The following is a 15,062-nucleotide window of genomic DNA, read 5'->3' as shown; positions in this document are numbered from 1 at the left end:
TCTTATGCCGTTGAAATGGAGAATCAAGGCTTTAAAACCCGAGTGATGAATGTATCCAAGAAGCATCGGGAACTTTTGACAATCCTGACACTTATGTATCCTATTCTGAGCTAATGACATGACGGGGACCTACTGACCTGTCGCGCTCACCATGTACCGCCACTTGGTGACGTACGTGTCCCCCTCGTGGAACTGTCCGATGCTCTGCTGGGGCAGCCGGCTGTAATCGAACTCCAGTATGTGCCACACGTCCACGGCCAGCGTGCTCAGCTCGAATCGCCGCTGGTCCTCCCCCTCCACCGAGCCGTAGCCCCGGCCCACATCCACACCCTCCAGCAGCATCGTCACGGGTGTCCGTAACTGGGACAGCATAAGCGTGGCGTCGTACGGCTGATGGTCAGAGCCCAGGACCTCAGAGGACTGAGCAATACACAAAATCGTATTTGTAAATATCACATACTATTACATTTTGTTTATTTACCAGGTGCTTTTATCCTAAGTGACATACAGTTGAGAAAGCAGGGTCAGCAATTTGGGGTTAAGGGCCGTGCTCAAGGGCCCAGTGAGAGAATCACTCTACTGACTCTAGGATTTGAACAGATGACCTTCCAAACACAGACATAGCATTCTAACCAACTAGGCACATGCCACAATTTATACCAAGCAGCAATAAATTGCTCTGCAAATATATTTAAAGTAGTCATGTTGGAAGAATCACATGAGTAGTTGGCTGTTCATCAGATTGTTCTGAAAGAGCAATTTTAACAGATAATAAGAAGAAGAGTGACCTCAATCTCCCAGGTCATACTATAGCGTCTCTGGGTACCTTGCTGTTTATCAGTTAGTAATCATCTGACTGCCACTGTTGGCTAAAGGTTGACCATTTCAACCCAATAAGGAACATGCGTGCACGCACGCACGCACCCACCTTTGGGGGGACCGTCCATTCCCAACACGATGACCTTAACCCCTACCCAGCCGTAACCTTAACCATAAGTAACCAAACAAAAAAACAAGACTTTTGACATTTTTAGTTTTGATGGCAGTCACACATTTTTATAAAACTGAGTTTTGCTTTGTGGTGATTGAAAAAATGGTCCCAACGACATAAAAACAACAGGTTATCACATTGTGAGGACATTTAGTTGCCACAGTGTAAACTATAGATCACACCCACACCCACACCCACCTTCTCATCACTGGGCCTCTCGGTGCCATTTTTGGCTGGCTGTTTTTTCGAGTCCATCCAGTCCAGAAACTTCTCCTTGAACAGGGTGGTCTCGTTATGCTCTGTGAGCCTGCCAAAGATCGCCCAATCAGGGCGACCCTGTCCTTTCCTAAACAGGCACAACCACCCAGTCAAAACCAGCTATGGGGCACTGGCCTCCATGCAGGCTCAAACCCTGCAGACAGATATTTTGCTGCCTACAGCGATACTGGTTATGCATATAGGAACACCAGGCACAGACAGCTAGCAGAAATTGATCAGCTCCCTCCAGAACTACCGTTTGGAAACCAACTGATAAAGGCCATTGTGGTCAAAAAGCTGTTCATATCAACTCCAGTGCTAAGTAGACCCATTCCAACTAAATGACTAAAGCTTACTTCTGAAGTCCTCTGAGACAGATGCTTTCAAAGCCCAAATAGCACTTAGGCTTTTACTTTGTTTAAAAGTCTTCCTAATGGGATTTGCATGCTAGCTGTGATCAACAAAACCTGAACATGGTTTCACTATGTGATACTGCACTCAGTCATGCGCCACTGTTAGGAAGGTAGAGGGTGAGTAAATTGGGAAGAGGAGGAGCTTGCCTGGGAATGAGGGAGTTACACTCCCCTGGGTCGAGGGGGTTGATGTCGCAGTTGGTGTAATCAAAGGTACCATTCCATAGGTGCTTGGCCAACTGGAAGGCCACCTTCCTTTGTGCCAGTGTGACCTCCTTACCGTGCCACACATACACCTCACTTCCAAAGTCGAACACGAGCACCTGAGGGGAGAGGGGGGGGGCATATTAGGGCAATGTCTCCAAAGAAACTTGAATGGTGCTAATTTAGGAAAAACACACATTTGGGCCTAAGTCTAGAGGATGGAGTCTATGAAGACTTTGGGGTTGGATCTACTAGTTTTATACAGGTGACAAAGCTAACAAGTAAAAATAAACATGCCATCATAGACAGTACAGGCAGGGGTGAAGAGCATACTTTTAAAAAAAATAAATAAAATACCTCTTTAGAGTCTAGCAGAGAACATCGAGGAACCTTCCCCCAGAAGTCATCATCTGGCACCAACTTATCGTCCAATAGGCGGTAGATGCAGTTAGTCTCTACGATGGCACTCTCGTACAGCTCATCCTCTTCAGGTGACCCGGCAGCTGGAGGGCAGGAAAGTAGCTCTTGCCAAAAAGTACAGTGCGCAACTCACTCTGAGAAAAGCTTCAGTAATCCAAAAAGTGAAAATCAACATTGATTATACAAGTTGATTAAACCTTGTTTGGTTTGTGGTTCTTCAATCTGTCCCTATTAGGCTGAGTTATATCAGCTGTGTGTGTTTGCATAACAATCAATTTAACTCGTTTAACTGATGTGACGGCTATCAAGACTCAACAGGAATGCTTGCATCACAAATCATAGGGATTGAGTCAATTGATAGCACTTACCCTGGTAGCTGGCTTGCCCACCCAAAATCTTCCAGAACTCTTTGGATGCATGTGTGTGAGTGTTAATTCCCTCCTCGATGGTGTGAATGCAAACGGCTCGGCACCCCAGGTCTCGTTTGCTCTGGATAAATGTGGCAAGTTCACTGGCCTAAAGGGGAATGGGAGGGCAAGTCAGGTGTGAACAAAGACTCAACAGTATACGTTGGCTTACCATAGACTAATCACTGAAAATGCGCACAATTAATAAAACAAGATCAGAATGGAAGAGCGCCTTGTTTTAGCTGGTAGTGGTGGGTGGGGGCATGACTGGACACAGATGGGGACAGGAATCGATATCCTGTTAGTCAGCGAGCTTGGTCATGGTCTATGCAAGACAGTGGAAGCACATCAATGTGTTAGATGCAGTTTCCTGCAGTCTTGTCCTTGCAGGTCACTTCCTGTGCCACAACCCAGGTGGCTTCCTGCTTCTGGAGTATTCCCCCACATCTGGGAGGGATTTTGAACTCTATAGACTGTAATAGGAATTCAGCAAAGCCAAAACAGTCCAGCATACAGGCATCGTTTCAGTCCTCTATATTCAATAACCTCCTTGCTGAACCAACAAGTCCATTTAGTGAATGTTGTCTATTGTAAACACTTCTCTCATGTGGCCTCAGACAGCTCCATCCTGCATAGGGTATGAATGCAGGGAATGATCCTTCCGTAACTGGATTTAGACATCCAGTTGAGCACTGTTTCCTCTAGCAGCTGCAGGAAGTCATCTAACAGATCTACTATGACCAAATGTGTTTACATGGATGTGAGGCTCCTACACAGAGACCTTAGGGCTGCTGTGGCACTGATCACTTTTTGGAAGTTTTACATTGTATGACAGCCCCAGCACATGTATGCATTCTTGCAAACACTTGTCACCTTTGGTATTTTTGGAGACAAGTTTGAAAAGAAAAATAGAAGCTACAGAAATAGGATTTGAATGAAAAACATCACATGCTGAAGTTTTGTTGATGTGAAGAACCATTAAAAATGTACAGAGCGTGCAGTGATTACAGTGCATTGCCACACCCACCACACAACAAACCACCTGAGTGATGAGAGTGGGTGATACCCTCAGCACCACATTACTCCAGTGTGAGTTTTTTCCAGTGGCTGGAGTGCCAATCCAGCCACCAACCCCCAAATTTCCCTGTAAATTGGAGGACCTCCTTGCAGGGTTGGACACAGATTAACGTCACCCCCAAAATTGAGCAATTACAGGTTAAGGGCCTTGCTCAAGGACCCAGGGGAGTAGGATCACTCCAGGCATTCACGGGATTCAAACCAGCAACCTTACGATTGCTGCCACAGATCCATAGCCTTAGAGCCACTACTCCACCCAACTAAAGGCAATAGAATATAAATGGGAGGCCTCAGCAGCTTCATCAAGCAGCCGGCTGACCTTAGCCTTCTCAATGACGTTTGCAAACTCCCCAGTCCAGATGAAGCAGTGGTGGGGAGAGATGAGGAGGAAGCAGTCGCCGCTGTTCAGAGAAGAAGCGCGAGGCTCCACCAGCCTGGTCTGGACGTGTCGACGGCCTGTAAGAAAGACGAGCATAAGACATGCTCTTACTGCTTCCTTGATCCAATTTCCCGACAAACCACCACTTTGCAGAAGAAAGGTGGGACTTCCGGGCTGCTGATACCCCAACACAGTAACCGTAGCGTCACATACAGGCCTCTCTCAACACGTGTACATGTCCTGCTTTCAGGGTTCCAACTTAGTGTCAACACCCCTACCCAGCGAGGAGGCGGACACCAAACTGATCGGCCAGAACATTCAAGATAAACAAGTTAAAACAAGTTAAATCAGGACATGGTATCATGTGACAAGCTGTCCCAGAAACATCAGAGACACAGGCACCCCAACTTCTCTGGCAAGAACAAATTAGCTCATTATGCTGTGCAGCAAAAATATAAATAATCTGAAACACTCCCCTCTGACCAGCCCATAACAGTTCTCTTATTTATAAATCTAATTAATGTTGCCTGTGTTTTCCACATGGCTGCACATAGTCTAAGTCTTCTAGGGCAACGGTCTCTCAGAACACAGGCAGCGAGCGGAAGATGCAGATAAGAGGAACAAGGCTTCCTTCAGCCTGAACAGTAATGGTCTGTGTTAGGCAGGGCCTTACAAGAACAACACATTATCTGAAACAATTTATGGAATTGTATTACTTTGCAACACTGCACTGTGTATTACAGCTCTATAAGGACTAGTGAAGTTCTGTCAAACACTCCAATTAGTACTCCACCAGAAAGGAAGACTGAGCTGGATTCCGGGCCTCTGCAAGATTGATTCCATGACTTACAGCTGAGACAAGCCAGCACCTGGTGGCCTTGTGTTCTACAAATGACTGCATATGTGCTTGTTATTTCATGATCTGCTCAGTGCCATGCTTGGGCCATCAACCTCACCTTTGACCTGCAGAAGCATGAGCTTCTTGTAGGGCACTGCGCTGTTGTTGGATGTCTGCTCGGAGGAGTTGACGCTACGGAGACTGACACTGCTGAAGTTCTCTTTGCTGGCCAGGCCTGCCAGTGCCACCTCGGAATAACCAGAGTTCTTTCCCACTGGGTGACAGAGGTGTGGCAGGGCAAATCAATAAGACTGATGCAATGGGTTTCAGGAGATTTTCAGCCAAATATTTCCACGTATATTCACAGTTTGAAAAAGGCTGAACCCCTAAGACTTACTCTTCTCAGCTTTCACCCTCTGGGACTCCAGCATGCCGATGTTGAGCCGCTGCTCTGTGTACTCGTGACGGATGTCCTTGCGTGCTGCCAGGATCTTCAGAGGGTTCCGAGATGCCTGAACATTACGGACTGGTCGCACAGCCCGCTTGTGCTCTACCATGGCTGAGGTCAGCCTGGACGAGACAAGTTGGGGTCATGGACATATCACCATGGTAACCAGGGAAGGCAACTAAAGCTTAAGGACGCAGACTCTCTGGATTTGGAAATCATGCAAGATGGTAAGCTTAGACAAAAGCTTGTTCTTATTAGCTATTCAGTGGAATAAATCCTGAGACACTTGTTTATGCCATTAGCTGTTATGGCAGTTCAATGGAGACCCACACAAAGGAATGGATAAGCTAAGAAACAGATCAACAAAACAAGTTTCCTTTCCACTCAGCCCTTACCCTATTTGCTATAATCATTAGCATGGAATCTTGGAGGCTATAAAAGGAATACATGCCACTTGAACAGGAAAGTCATCTGCTTACTTTGGAACCTGAGGACCAAATATGGCATCAAAGTCATCGTCAATATCAACACGGTCTGACGTGCAAGGGAGATCATCCACATGACTGTAGAACTTTGAAAAGATCTCGTCATCCAGCTTCATCACCTCTTTGATGGACTTCTCCGTTACAGATACTGTGGGCTCCTGAAGCCCTCCCACTGGGGGGAGAGAGAGAGGGGAAAAAAAAAGTGTTTTCCACAGGGAATGAAAGACGTCTGCAAGCCCTTCACAAGCAATTCGAAGCAGACTCACATTTGTTGTTGAGCTTCCCCAAGAATGATTCAAGTTTGTCAAGCTTTTTGTCAGATTCTAAGTTCATTCCAGGCCTGGCCTCAATTTCTGAAAAAGCAATAAACCAAAAATCCATCAATTCTGAGAAAGCTTTAAAGACTTCCACGGTTGTAAATACTTTGCTATGCTTTAGCAGTTACATGGTCTTAACTGGGTCTTGAGATTCCACAGTACAGGGTCACAGCAGGCATTTGGACTAGGATTATGACTGACAGATTGAAGATGTGAGGTCAGAACTCCAACACCTTCAAATAAATTTCCCACAAGCCATTTGAGTGTGAACCTATAGAAGACTTATATAAAAGATCCTTTCCTTCAGGTTCACATGTAGGTAGCAGGAATGACAGTTCAACTGCAACCCTTAGGCCAGGGGTGTCCAACTCCAGTCCTGGAGGGCCAGAGCCCTGCACATTTTTGGGTATCCCCTCATTTAACACACCTGATTCAACTCCTTGTGCTAATTACCACACAGCTCTTGAGCTGAATCATTTATGGTGGAACAGGGAAAGAACTAAGCTGCACAGGGCTCCGGCCCTCCAGGACTGGAGTTGGGCACCCTTGCCTTAGGCAGAGAGGACAGTGCCTCCTTGGTGCACATCATAACACATCAATGACATTAGGACCACCTCTGACCTTCCTGGGGCTTGGAGATAGCTGGTGTTGTAGTCTTGTTTTTCATGGAAACTGGAGACTGGGTGGGGCTGATGGCAGAGGGTGCTGCAAGACCTGGAACACAAGCAAGAACTAAGCATGCAAAAGAGCTGAATAGGAATGTGCCATTATGGAAGTAGCTCCACAATAATTGGGCACAAATGTGCAGTGCCCATTTTTTCAATCCTCTTTTTGATCTTCAAAGCTTGTCAAGTGCGACGCCTCCACCTTAGAATTTAGACTAAGAATTGTTAGACACCACAAGAAAGCAGATTTTGAGGGGGGCAGGAAGCATAGAGAGCTGGGAAAGTGCTGAATAATTAGGATGAAGCTTTGGGCTATCACATCTAGGGTTGTTTAAAGTCTCCATATCTGGAGGCTTTGTTGCCCTGGAAACAACCTGAAGAGCAAAGTAAGGATGGCTATCATCAAGGCAAGGAGGGAGGTGTCTTAATCAGACTGGTTTGTATTTGATTGGATTCATTCAGTTTTCAGAGCAGAAGTGCTTCAAAGCTAGTCTGTTTTCATAATGAGGATAATTTGCAGTGACCAGGCTGAGCATAGACCAACACCAGCAATAACTGATGACAGTTTTCCAAGCAGAATAAACTCTTGGTCTGACACTAATCTCAGTCCTCCTATCTGACCGAGAGTCAGATGGCTCTTCAGCTTCCCGAGTTACAGCTGCCAGCCAAGTCCTCTGCTAATGCGATAATAGGGGCCATTACACAATTTTCCGCCTCAGTAAAATGGTGGCAGATCTAGCCGGCTCAAGCGTAATTAAATCCTCACCTGGAGGTTGGCACTGGTTTTGAGTGAGTATATTTAACATGTTGAGATTTTACCCATGAGGAAGCAGAACATCACAAGCCAGCAGAAGCTAGGGGCTGCCAGCGTCAACCAACCTTTCTTGACCATACGCGCTGCCACGGTGAACTGGGTGGAGTCGTTGGCCACACCCTTGCCCTTCGTCTTCCATGCCTCCTCTTGTGCTGTCATCCGTTGCTTTCTTTCCTCTATGGTCATGTGTGGTTCAATGCGCTGAACTTCAACCTCCTGTCCCATCCTCTGATTGGAAAGGAGAAAGAAGCATTTAGGTTTAAAGTGAGATCCTCTCACACAAGGTCAGCCTATGGCTCTCATGTTAACTTTGACATTGCCACAGTAACGGCAGCCCTCGAATTGGGTAAAACTGAATCGCCACAAAAAAAAAAAAAAAAAAAAAAAAAAAACCCGAAACAGTTTACACTCTTCATTTGTGTTCTTTAGTACATATGAGTTTCATTTTAGGTGTTTTATAAGGTGTCCTACATGCTCTCAAAAGGTAAATCCAACTATTGGAAAATTTACTGAGGACAGTTGAGAACTGCCTGAACTACAAAGCATGACAATAAAAAAGATTATAAAAAATTAACATGACCCTAATGACAGCTGTATGTAATCTACACACAACACGCGTGACGGGACTGGTCACGGGACGAAATGCTGATAAGCAGGACAAAGCGAGCAGATAGAGGGGAAGGAAAAAACCCAACCATAAAATGAACTATCCTGACTACCCAGAAAATACAGGCTCTGAGGCTGGTCACAACCTCATGGTTACAGTGGCAACTAATGTAACAGCTATTTTAATGGAAAGGAAGGTCACGGTTAATCACGTATTGGGGGCACAACAAAGCAGTGGTCACCTTCCATCTCCACGGGTGCCGCTCATCCATCTGCAGAGGGCCAGACTCTTCAACGCTGGGTGCTCCCTTTCCAAGAGAAGAAACAAGGGGTCAGAGGATGATGAGAGGGGTTAATGTTTTTGGGGATACGGAGACCATGGGTAACCACGCCGGAGGCAAGCTTCAAGTAAGGGAACAACATTCGAATGTGGGAGGGGCGGGGGGGGGGGTGGTTTGGGGAGTGTTAACTGTATCCCTCAAAACAACCACAGCCAAGCTGCTGGAGAAGCATTCGGCGCCCATGACGAGAACTCTGGCATCATTGCCGGATTCATCACACAATGATTAAAGCAGGAATCATATTAAATGAGACGCAAACCAGTTAAAAACAGTGATTAAAGAGATGCATTAATCAGGTAGAAAACAAAGAGCTAGAAATAACTAAGGTAGTGGCCAGGGCAGGATAACGATGACTATTCACAGATGAACCAGTCAGATCCTATTTGCTGGGGTATGATTAAGGGTAACGATGATGTGTAAGGTAAGAATGAGCGGTTAAAGCATCCAGGCATCACAAAAAAAAGCCCAACATTTAGGGGGAGGGGGGCGCAGGACAATGGCGAAGGGCCCAGCAAGCGCTCACCTGATGAAGATCGATATACTGCAAGGCGGGGGCTAAGCTGACCGGTGGTGCATAAGTGGAAGCATAGACAGGTTCCTACAGGACACAGCCCACATGAGGGGGCGAGGCAGGGGGGGACAGAAGATGGGAGGACAGACGAAGATATGGAGAGTTAGGCAGCACAGCGGACAGTCATTGTGAGAAGATAAATAACCACTAAGGGCCGCTCCGCTCCTTTCGGGTAAACACTCAAAACCAAGGCTGTAAAAATCTCTCCTTATGATCTTAAGAGTAGAACACTTCATCCATTATGCTGCAAGGCTGTTGACCTCCCCAAGGAGCTCACACCAGCACGCAAATCAGATGTGCAGCTAGGAATCCACAGCACATCTCAGTGTCACAAGGGCTGTCGAGTCAGCCGGAGTGAGATTGCATTCCATGCATAAACCTGAGAGAGGGTGTTAGGCCCAGGTCCTTGGCAGGTCTCGCTGGGCAGCAGGGAATGCGGTTGAGGGGGATCATGCCAAAATCAGCTATATTTCAACCCACCTAGGCTGATCGTTTCCCCCCAGGCCGAACCAAAACAAGGCACAGCACAGTTCACCCAACGGGACCTCCAGATACAGGCTGATCTCAATAACTCCACACTTTGCTCCACTGCACTGTGAAGCTAAAGGTCCGTCACAGCATCATGCCCAGAAGCAGAGTGCATGGAGGCCCCCAACATCGACCACCAAGAAGCAGCAACTCCATCAGCACACTGGCCAAGCTTACCCAGAGCTGCTCAGAAACCAGCAAGTCATCAGTTATCAAGCCCTCCTCCTACAAGCCAAGACAAACGGACATGTTGCAGGATAATTGTGGAAGGGCTTTGGTCAGAGACCTTCTGAACCTTGCAGATTACAGGAGCATTGCTTACATTGCCCCAGACATGCACAATCGCAGATAAACATGCCTCTGACATGGATACACTTACCTGATATTTGGATCAGGGAGACATCCAGGGAAACAGACTCATTTATAAAGGCACTTAACAGTCAGTTGCTAATACTGTAGCGTATTTAAAGTATTGGGTTATATTGACATGCTGAGCCCAAGAAACATGTCAGTATTTCAAGGGAGGAAAAAGAAACTTTTCACAACTCTGTTCAAATTCCCATCCTTAAAACCTGGAAAAGCATGCTGGTATTAGCCTGTTCGGACCAGTTTAAAAGACCAGCACAAGGAATTTGACTTGTTAAACTTCTACAGATCAGCCTTAATGCTGGATTCGCTCAGTCACTTAATTTGCACTTTTTGCCCGAATACTCCATAGATGTAATGCTGAATGGCCGCCAAATGTGGGTGTGGCCCCTAATTCCCGTGGGAATCTGCTCTGTGGTTCTTATTCCAGGAAAGGAATGGCTCTTTTCCACTCACAGGTCCACAGAGAACCCTTCATCCCTGATGAGAGCTGTTCACGTCTACTCTCTCTCCTAGCTGGTCTGACGATCACTGTGAGAAGTTCCTATAGCCCTGGCTCCAGACAAACTATCAGAAACCCCGGTCCAGGCAACAAAACAGTAGACAACATGCATCATGCAAGACATGTTCTCATCAACGTACGGCCACAAAGCAACAGATGTGCAACACCACAGAAGCTCCTCTGAGCTCTGCATTAAACCAGGAGACAGTGTGGTGCCTCTGGTGCAGTTAGAGCCCCCCCTACGCACTCACACAGCCAGGGGTGTGCTGACAAAACTCACACCTATTTCTACACACACTGATGGACTGTAGGGCTGCATGTTAACACATTGCGCTATAAATTGCAATTTTTTTGGTGCACGTGCAATAATCACCAGGGCGGGGGTAAACACTGGCTTTTCCGTACTATACAGACATCTACTTACACCCACAATTTGGTAAGCAAATTAGTAGCATGCCAAAAATATTAACGAGAGGTGTACTGTAATGCCCAAAAATCAATAGCAGGTATAAATTCAGCGTATCCTTATGTTATTTAAATTCAGATTGCTGAGCACGCCGCATGCTAATGTTTTGGTATGCCATGGAAGTGAGAAACACTGGAGTGGCGGTGAAGAAAGGAACAGCTCAGCAGCACTCTTAGAGTGTCTTGTGGACAAACAAGGTAAAAAAAAAAAAGATGTTAGGGGTGTGGCGGCACTTTTTGAAGTTGAAAGTTTGACATTTATTCAACATAAGGATACTTCGAACTTATACAGATTACCGACTTTGGGCTTCACAATACGCCTTTCATTAATATTTTACGTATACTACTAATCTGCTTACTGAATTGTGGATGCAAGTAAATGCCCATATAGTATACAAAAGCTGGCTTTTGGAAAAATATTTGCGCTTGCCACCAGAAGCCCAGCTGATTACTGGGCATGCACCATATATTTGAGATTCATATCGCCATGTGACACCATGCAGCCCTATTGGACTGCTACAGAATTAAATGTGATGCACAGGTATCCAAGTCTGCTTATTCTGAACAGATGAGGTATTATGCAGGAGAAGAGAGACTGGAAAGAGTTACCACACACAGAATACATTATTGATAGAATACAGATCCACAAAGTGATTGCAGTATGTTTTAAATACGGAAATTACTAGAGCCTACAATTACATATTAACATTTCCTTTGTTAAGTCAGCGTGGCGAGTCTGTCCACAGTAAAACAGCTCACACACGTACAGTACAGACAAAGTCAACCATCTTAATCAGCGAGTGAGAATACTACAATGCTGACCTCAACAATGTAAACAGCGGAGAAACGGAGGGGCGTTTCTGCTTGGGGCCCAAAAGCGGTTCCTAATTACATACAGCTGCATTTGATGAACTTCAGGCATATATTTCTCAGAACCATGAAACATAGGATTCGCACATTTGATACGACGGGAATCGATGCCAAATGAAACAGGATAATAGGATATGATTTGTGGATCCAGGACATTAAAGGTCGACAAGCTGATAGAGCACATTAGGGGCAGAATCACAATTACACCCAAAGTAAATATTTCCCCCAAAATACTGAGAAACATTAAGTCACATGTCGAAACTCCCAGAGTCAAAGCAAATGTAAACTTAAAGGGGCAGGTTTAGCTTTACGGAGAGAGACACGGCTGGTCAGACCTCACAGACAGTGCTGAAATCAAACTGTGGCAAACCTTTAATCGAGCTGCACATAGCCTCGGGACAGATGGTATTTACTCCTGAGTGTCGTACCACAATGCGGCACGTGTGAAATGTGACCATGCGGTGCTGCTGCATCTGTGCACTTTCATCCAAGCTGCTAATTCAGGGGGATGTTACTACAGTACTAAATTAAGCCTTACTAATTGGCTAATTAACAAAGCTTGACCGTATGCTGCATGCTTGCAGATCTATGTCCTAACAGTAGGTCTTGGTATTGCTACAATGTATTATGTAATAACGCCGCATTATGTAATAACTTGACAATGTAACAAATTCAATGATTATGACATTGATGATAATTGTAATAGGGTAATGTTGCAGTATAAAATCATAATGACAAAATGTTACTAATTTATGGATAAGTTCTTACATAATGTGGCGTTATTACATAATGAGTTGTTACACCGTGACAACACATTATGTAATAACATCACATGTAATGAAAATTTGTTACATTTTATTGAGTTACTACATAATGTGGCATTATTACAGAATGCTTTGTAAATGGAATTCACACAGTCAATTTGAACTTCACGTCAATTATTCAGCAGATCCAGTCAAGACGGGTGGGAATGGAGCTGCAGCAGAGTGGGTCAGTTAGGGAGAAAGGGCTTACCGTTTTCTTGAAGCCTGGCTCCATCTCCCAGAAGTGCGTGGGCCTCTCTGCCATGGCTGCCATCGCCACATCCTGCTTCTTGTTGATTCGGTTCTTCCAGTCCTCCTCGCCACTCTTTTTAAGCAGGGCCAGCCTGGGGGGGGAAGACACACTGGTGTCAGACTCGGCTTGCCGGGTTACTGGGGTGCACGGATGAGGCCCCTCCACATCTACTCCCTACACCCTCTATATCTACCCTTTGCCCCCCAAACTGCACTCGGCTAGTCAGCTGTATAGGGTCCCAGATGTCCTCATGCAGCTGGCTTTACCCTGGAAGTGCCGCTAGTATCCAACTACCTCTGCCATTCAGGATCCAAGATCTTTATTGGCAATTGGTATCAGGTGCATTGGAAGGCTTCGCCTAAAGACAGTGTTATACGACACAGAGTGCAAAACTAGATGATATGTAGCCAGGGGCTGAAAAGTGTAGTAACAGATCTACAAGTGCATGTTCCATGGATATGACTATTACAGGAAATGTGGATGCTGGAAATTCAAATTGCTTGGGGAAATAAGCTGTGCCTGAATCTGGCAGTCAGGCCACTCAGTGTTGGTTTAGTACAGCTGATTGCTAAAAACCTCAAAGTACCACATCCAGAACCAGGAGCAAAGGCTGCAAAGCCGTTCACCCCTGAGCTACTCATGCAAAACTTCACACTCAACAGCTAAATATCATCTGACATAGCTCATTTTAATGCAGCGCCTACAGAAACGGTTTTTGGTCAGGAGTGCATAGTTTTGAAGCCCACAGCCAGCGTCTTCCGGTTTATGAGTCCAGAGTCTGCGGACAGACAACAGATATAGACAGCAGACAAAAGGAGACAGCAGCTTCCAAACTCCAGAGGTCATTAGAAAAGGTCCACTCAATTCCAGGTGCCTCTGCAGTATGTACACAGAGCAGTGCATTATGGGTATGAATGCAGGATAAGATCACACACGTCTTGGCAGGATGCAGAAGAATTGAGTACAAAACTGCTGAAGAGATATTCAGCCACAGAGGCTCAGGAATAGCACAACCGGACAGCATTGCCCCACTGACCCTGAACCTCCTTCCTGCCACTACAGTTCTCTGGGTTTGACAAACAGCAGAGCATAAACAGCCACTCATAATCAGCACACTGACGCAGCATGTGGCACCAGTCTTAGGGACATGATCTGAGCTCAATAATTAGCTTTTGTGCAATTAACTCGACCCCTCGACCTCTAATCATATCTGGTGGATTTTGGAGAAGCCAGATCCAGACCCCCTTCATAGCACACTCAAGATATATAGGATCCCTCCCCCTTTCTAACTAGGAAAAACACTCCTTCCCATCTGGATACTGGACAGCAGAACCCGCCTGGCCATCAGTGCCAAATATAAATGCCTTTTGCTTATTTTATTTACTTATTTTTACACATTATATTCTATAAGCAAAGACCTATGGCACAGCCAAGTGTCCAGATAACAAGCCATTCAAAACACATCATGAATGGCCAGCCAACATTCTCACCTCCCCTGCAAAGACAGACTCCCTCCCAATGGGGCATCAGAGGGCACGACCTTAACGGAGAGGCGCCTGGCGCGTCTGCGGGGGAATTGGGTCTGCAAGCTGACACACTGCCCTCAGCATGAAGGCAGACAGCAGAGCAGAGCCAATCAAAAGGGGGAACAAGAAACTGGGGTGTGTACTGGCAGCAAACATCATCAGCTCACAGTAAAGCCCAAAGCGTGACCAACAGTGTGGAAAACTACACTACACATGTGAGCAGCATGTTAAGCAGATGTCACACAGGGAAGGGAGGGTCGGAAAGTTCCTGGAGCAATTGGGGGATATGGACCCAATTCTGAAACCACTCTACTAACTGGGGTTTGAATCCAAAACCCCCAGGCATCCCTATTAAAATTGAGCCGGACTTTGTACCTGCCGAGATGAAACCGGTGTCCTCCAAGCACCACACTCAGTCTCTCAGAAATGGCACACTGCTACAGTTTACACACCAGCACAGGCCCGAGACACCAACCCACAACCCTGAGGACATCTTTAAAAAAAAATTAAAATCT

General features: G+C 45.9%; 1 protein-coding gene across 14 annotated transcripts in view; it reads right to left on the bottom strand.

Moving 5' to 3' along the window:
- svila (supervillin a) overlaps positions 1 to 15,062 on the bottom strand; it is a 73,832-nt gene that overhangs the window by 8,156 nt on the left and 50,614 nt on the right. For 12 of the 14 annotated variants that reach the window (XM_072713602.1, XM_072713609.1, XM_072713603.1 and 9 more), the window contains 16 exons: positions 12,980 to 13,112; positions 9,940 to 9,987; positions 9,187 to 9,261; positions 8,565 to 8,630; positions 7,782 to 7,944; positions 6,859 to 6,951; positions 6,187 to 6,273; positions 5,915 to 6,092; positions 5,385 to 5,557; positions 5,106 to 5,261; positions 4,090 to 4,226; positions 2,655 to 2,802; positions 2,224 to 2,369; positions 1,802 to 1,985; positions 1,190 to 1,329; positions 138 to 420 (listed from right to left, as the gene is read on the bottom strand). In XM_072713602.1, the coding sequence (XP_072569703.1) occupies positions 138 to 420; positions 1,190 to 1,329; positions 1,802 to 1,985; positions 2,224 to 2,369; positions 2,655 to 2,802; positions 4,090 to 4,226; positions 5,106 to 5,261; positions 5,385 to 5,557; positions 5,915 to 6,092; positions 6,187 to 6,273; positions 6,859 to 6,951; positions 7,782 to 7,944; positions 8,565 to 8,630; positions 9,187 to 9,261; positions 9,940 to 9,987; positions 12,980 to 13,112 (2,210 nt within the window). The remainder of the gene's footprint in view (positions 1 to 137; positions 421 to 1,189; positions 1,330 to 1,801; positions 1,986 to 2,223; positions 2,370 to 2,654; positions 2,803 to 4,089; positions 4,227 to 5,105; positions 5,262 to 5,384; positions 5,558 to 5,914; positions 6,093 to 6,186; positions 6,274 to 6,858; positions 6,952 to 7,781; positions 7,945 to 8,564; positions 8,631 to 9,186; positions 9,262 to 9,939; positions 9,988 to 12,979; positions 13,113 to 15,062) is intronic. The other 2 variants (XM_072713583.1, XM_072713594.1) reach the window with 2 other exon arrangements.

The sequence above is a fragment of the Paramormyrops kingsleyae genome, chromosome 1 (genome assembly GCF_048594095.1).
Source record: "Paramormyrops kingsleyae isolate MSU_618 chromosome 1, PKINGS_0.4, whole genome shotgun sequence".
Taxonomy (NCBI): Eukaryota; Metazoa; Chordata; class Actinopteri; order Osteoglossiformes; family Mormyridae; genus Paramormyrops; species Paramormyrops kingsleyae.
Note: the sequence above shows the minus strand (reverse complement) of the source record. Positions and strands in the feature narration are given on the sequence as shown.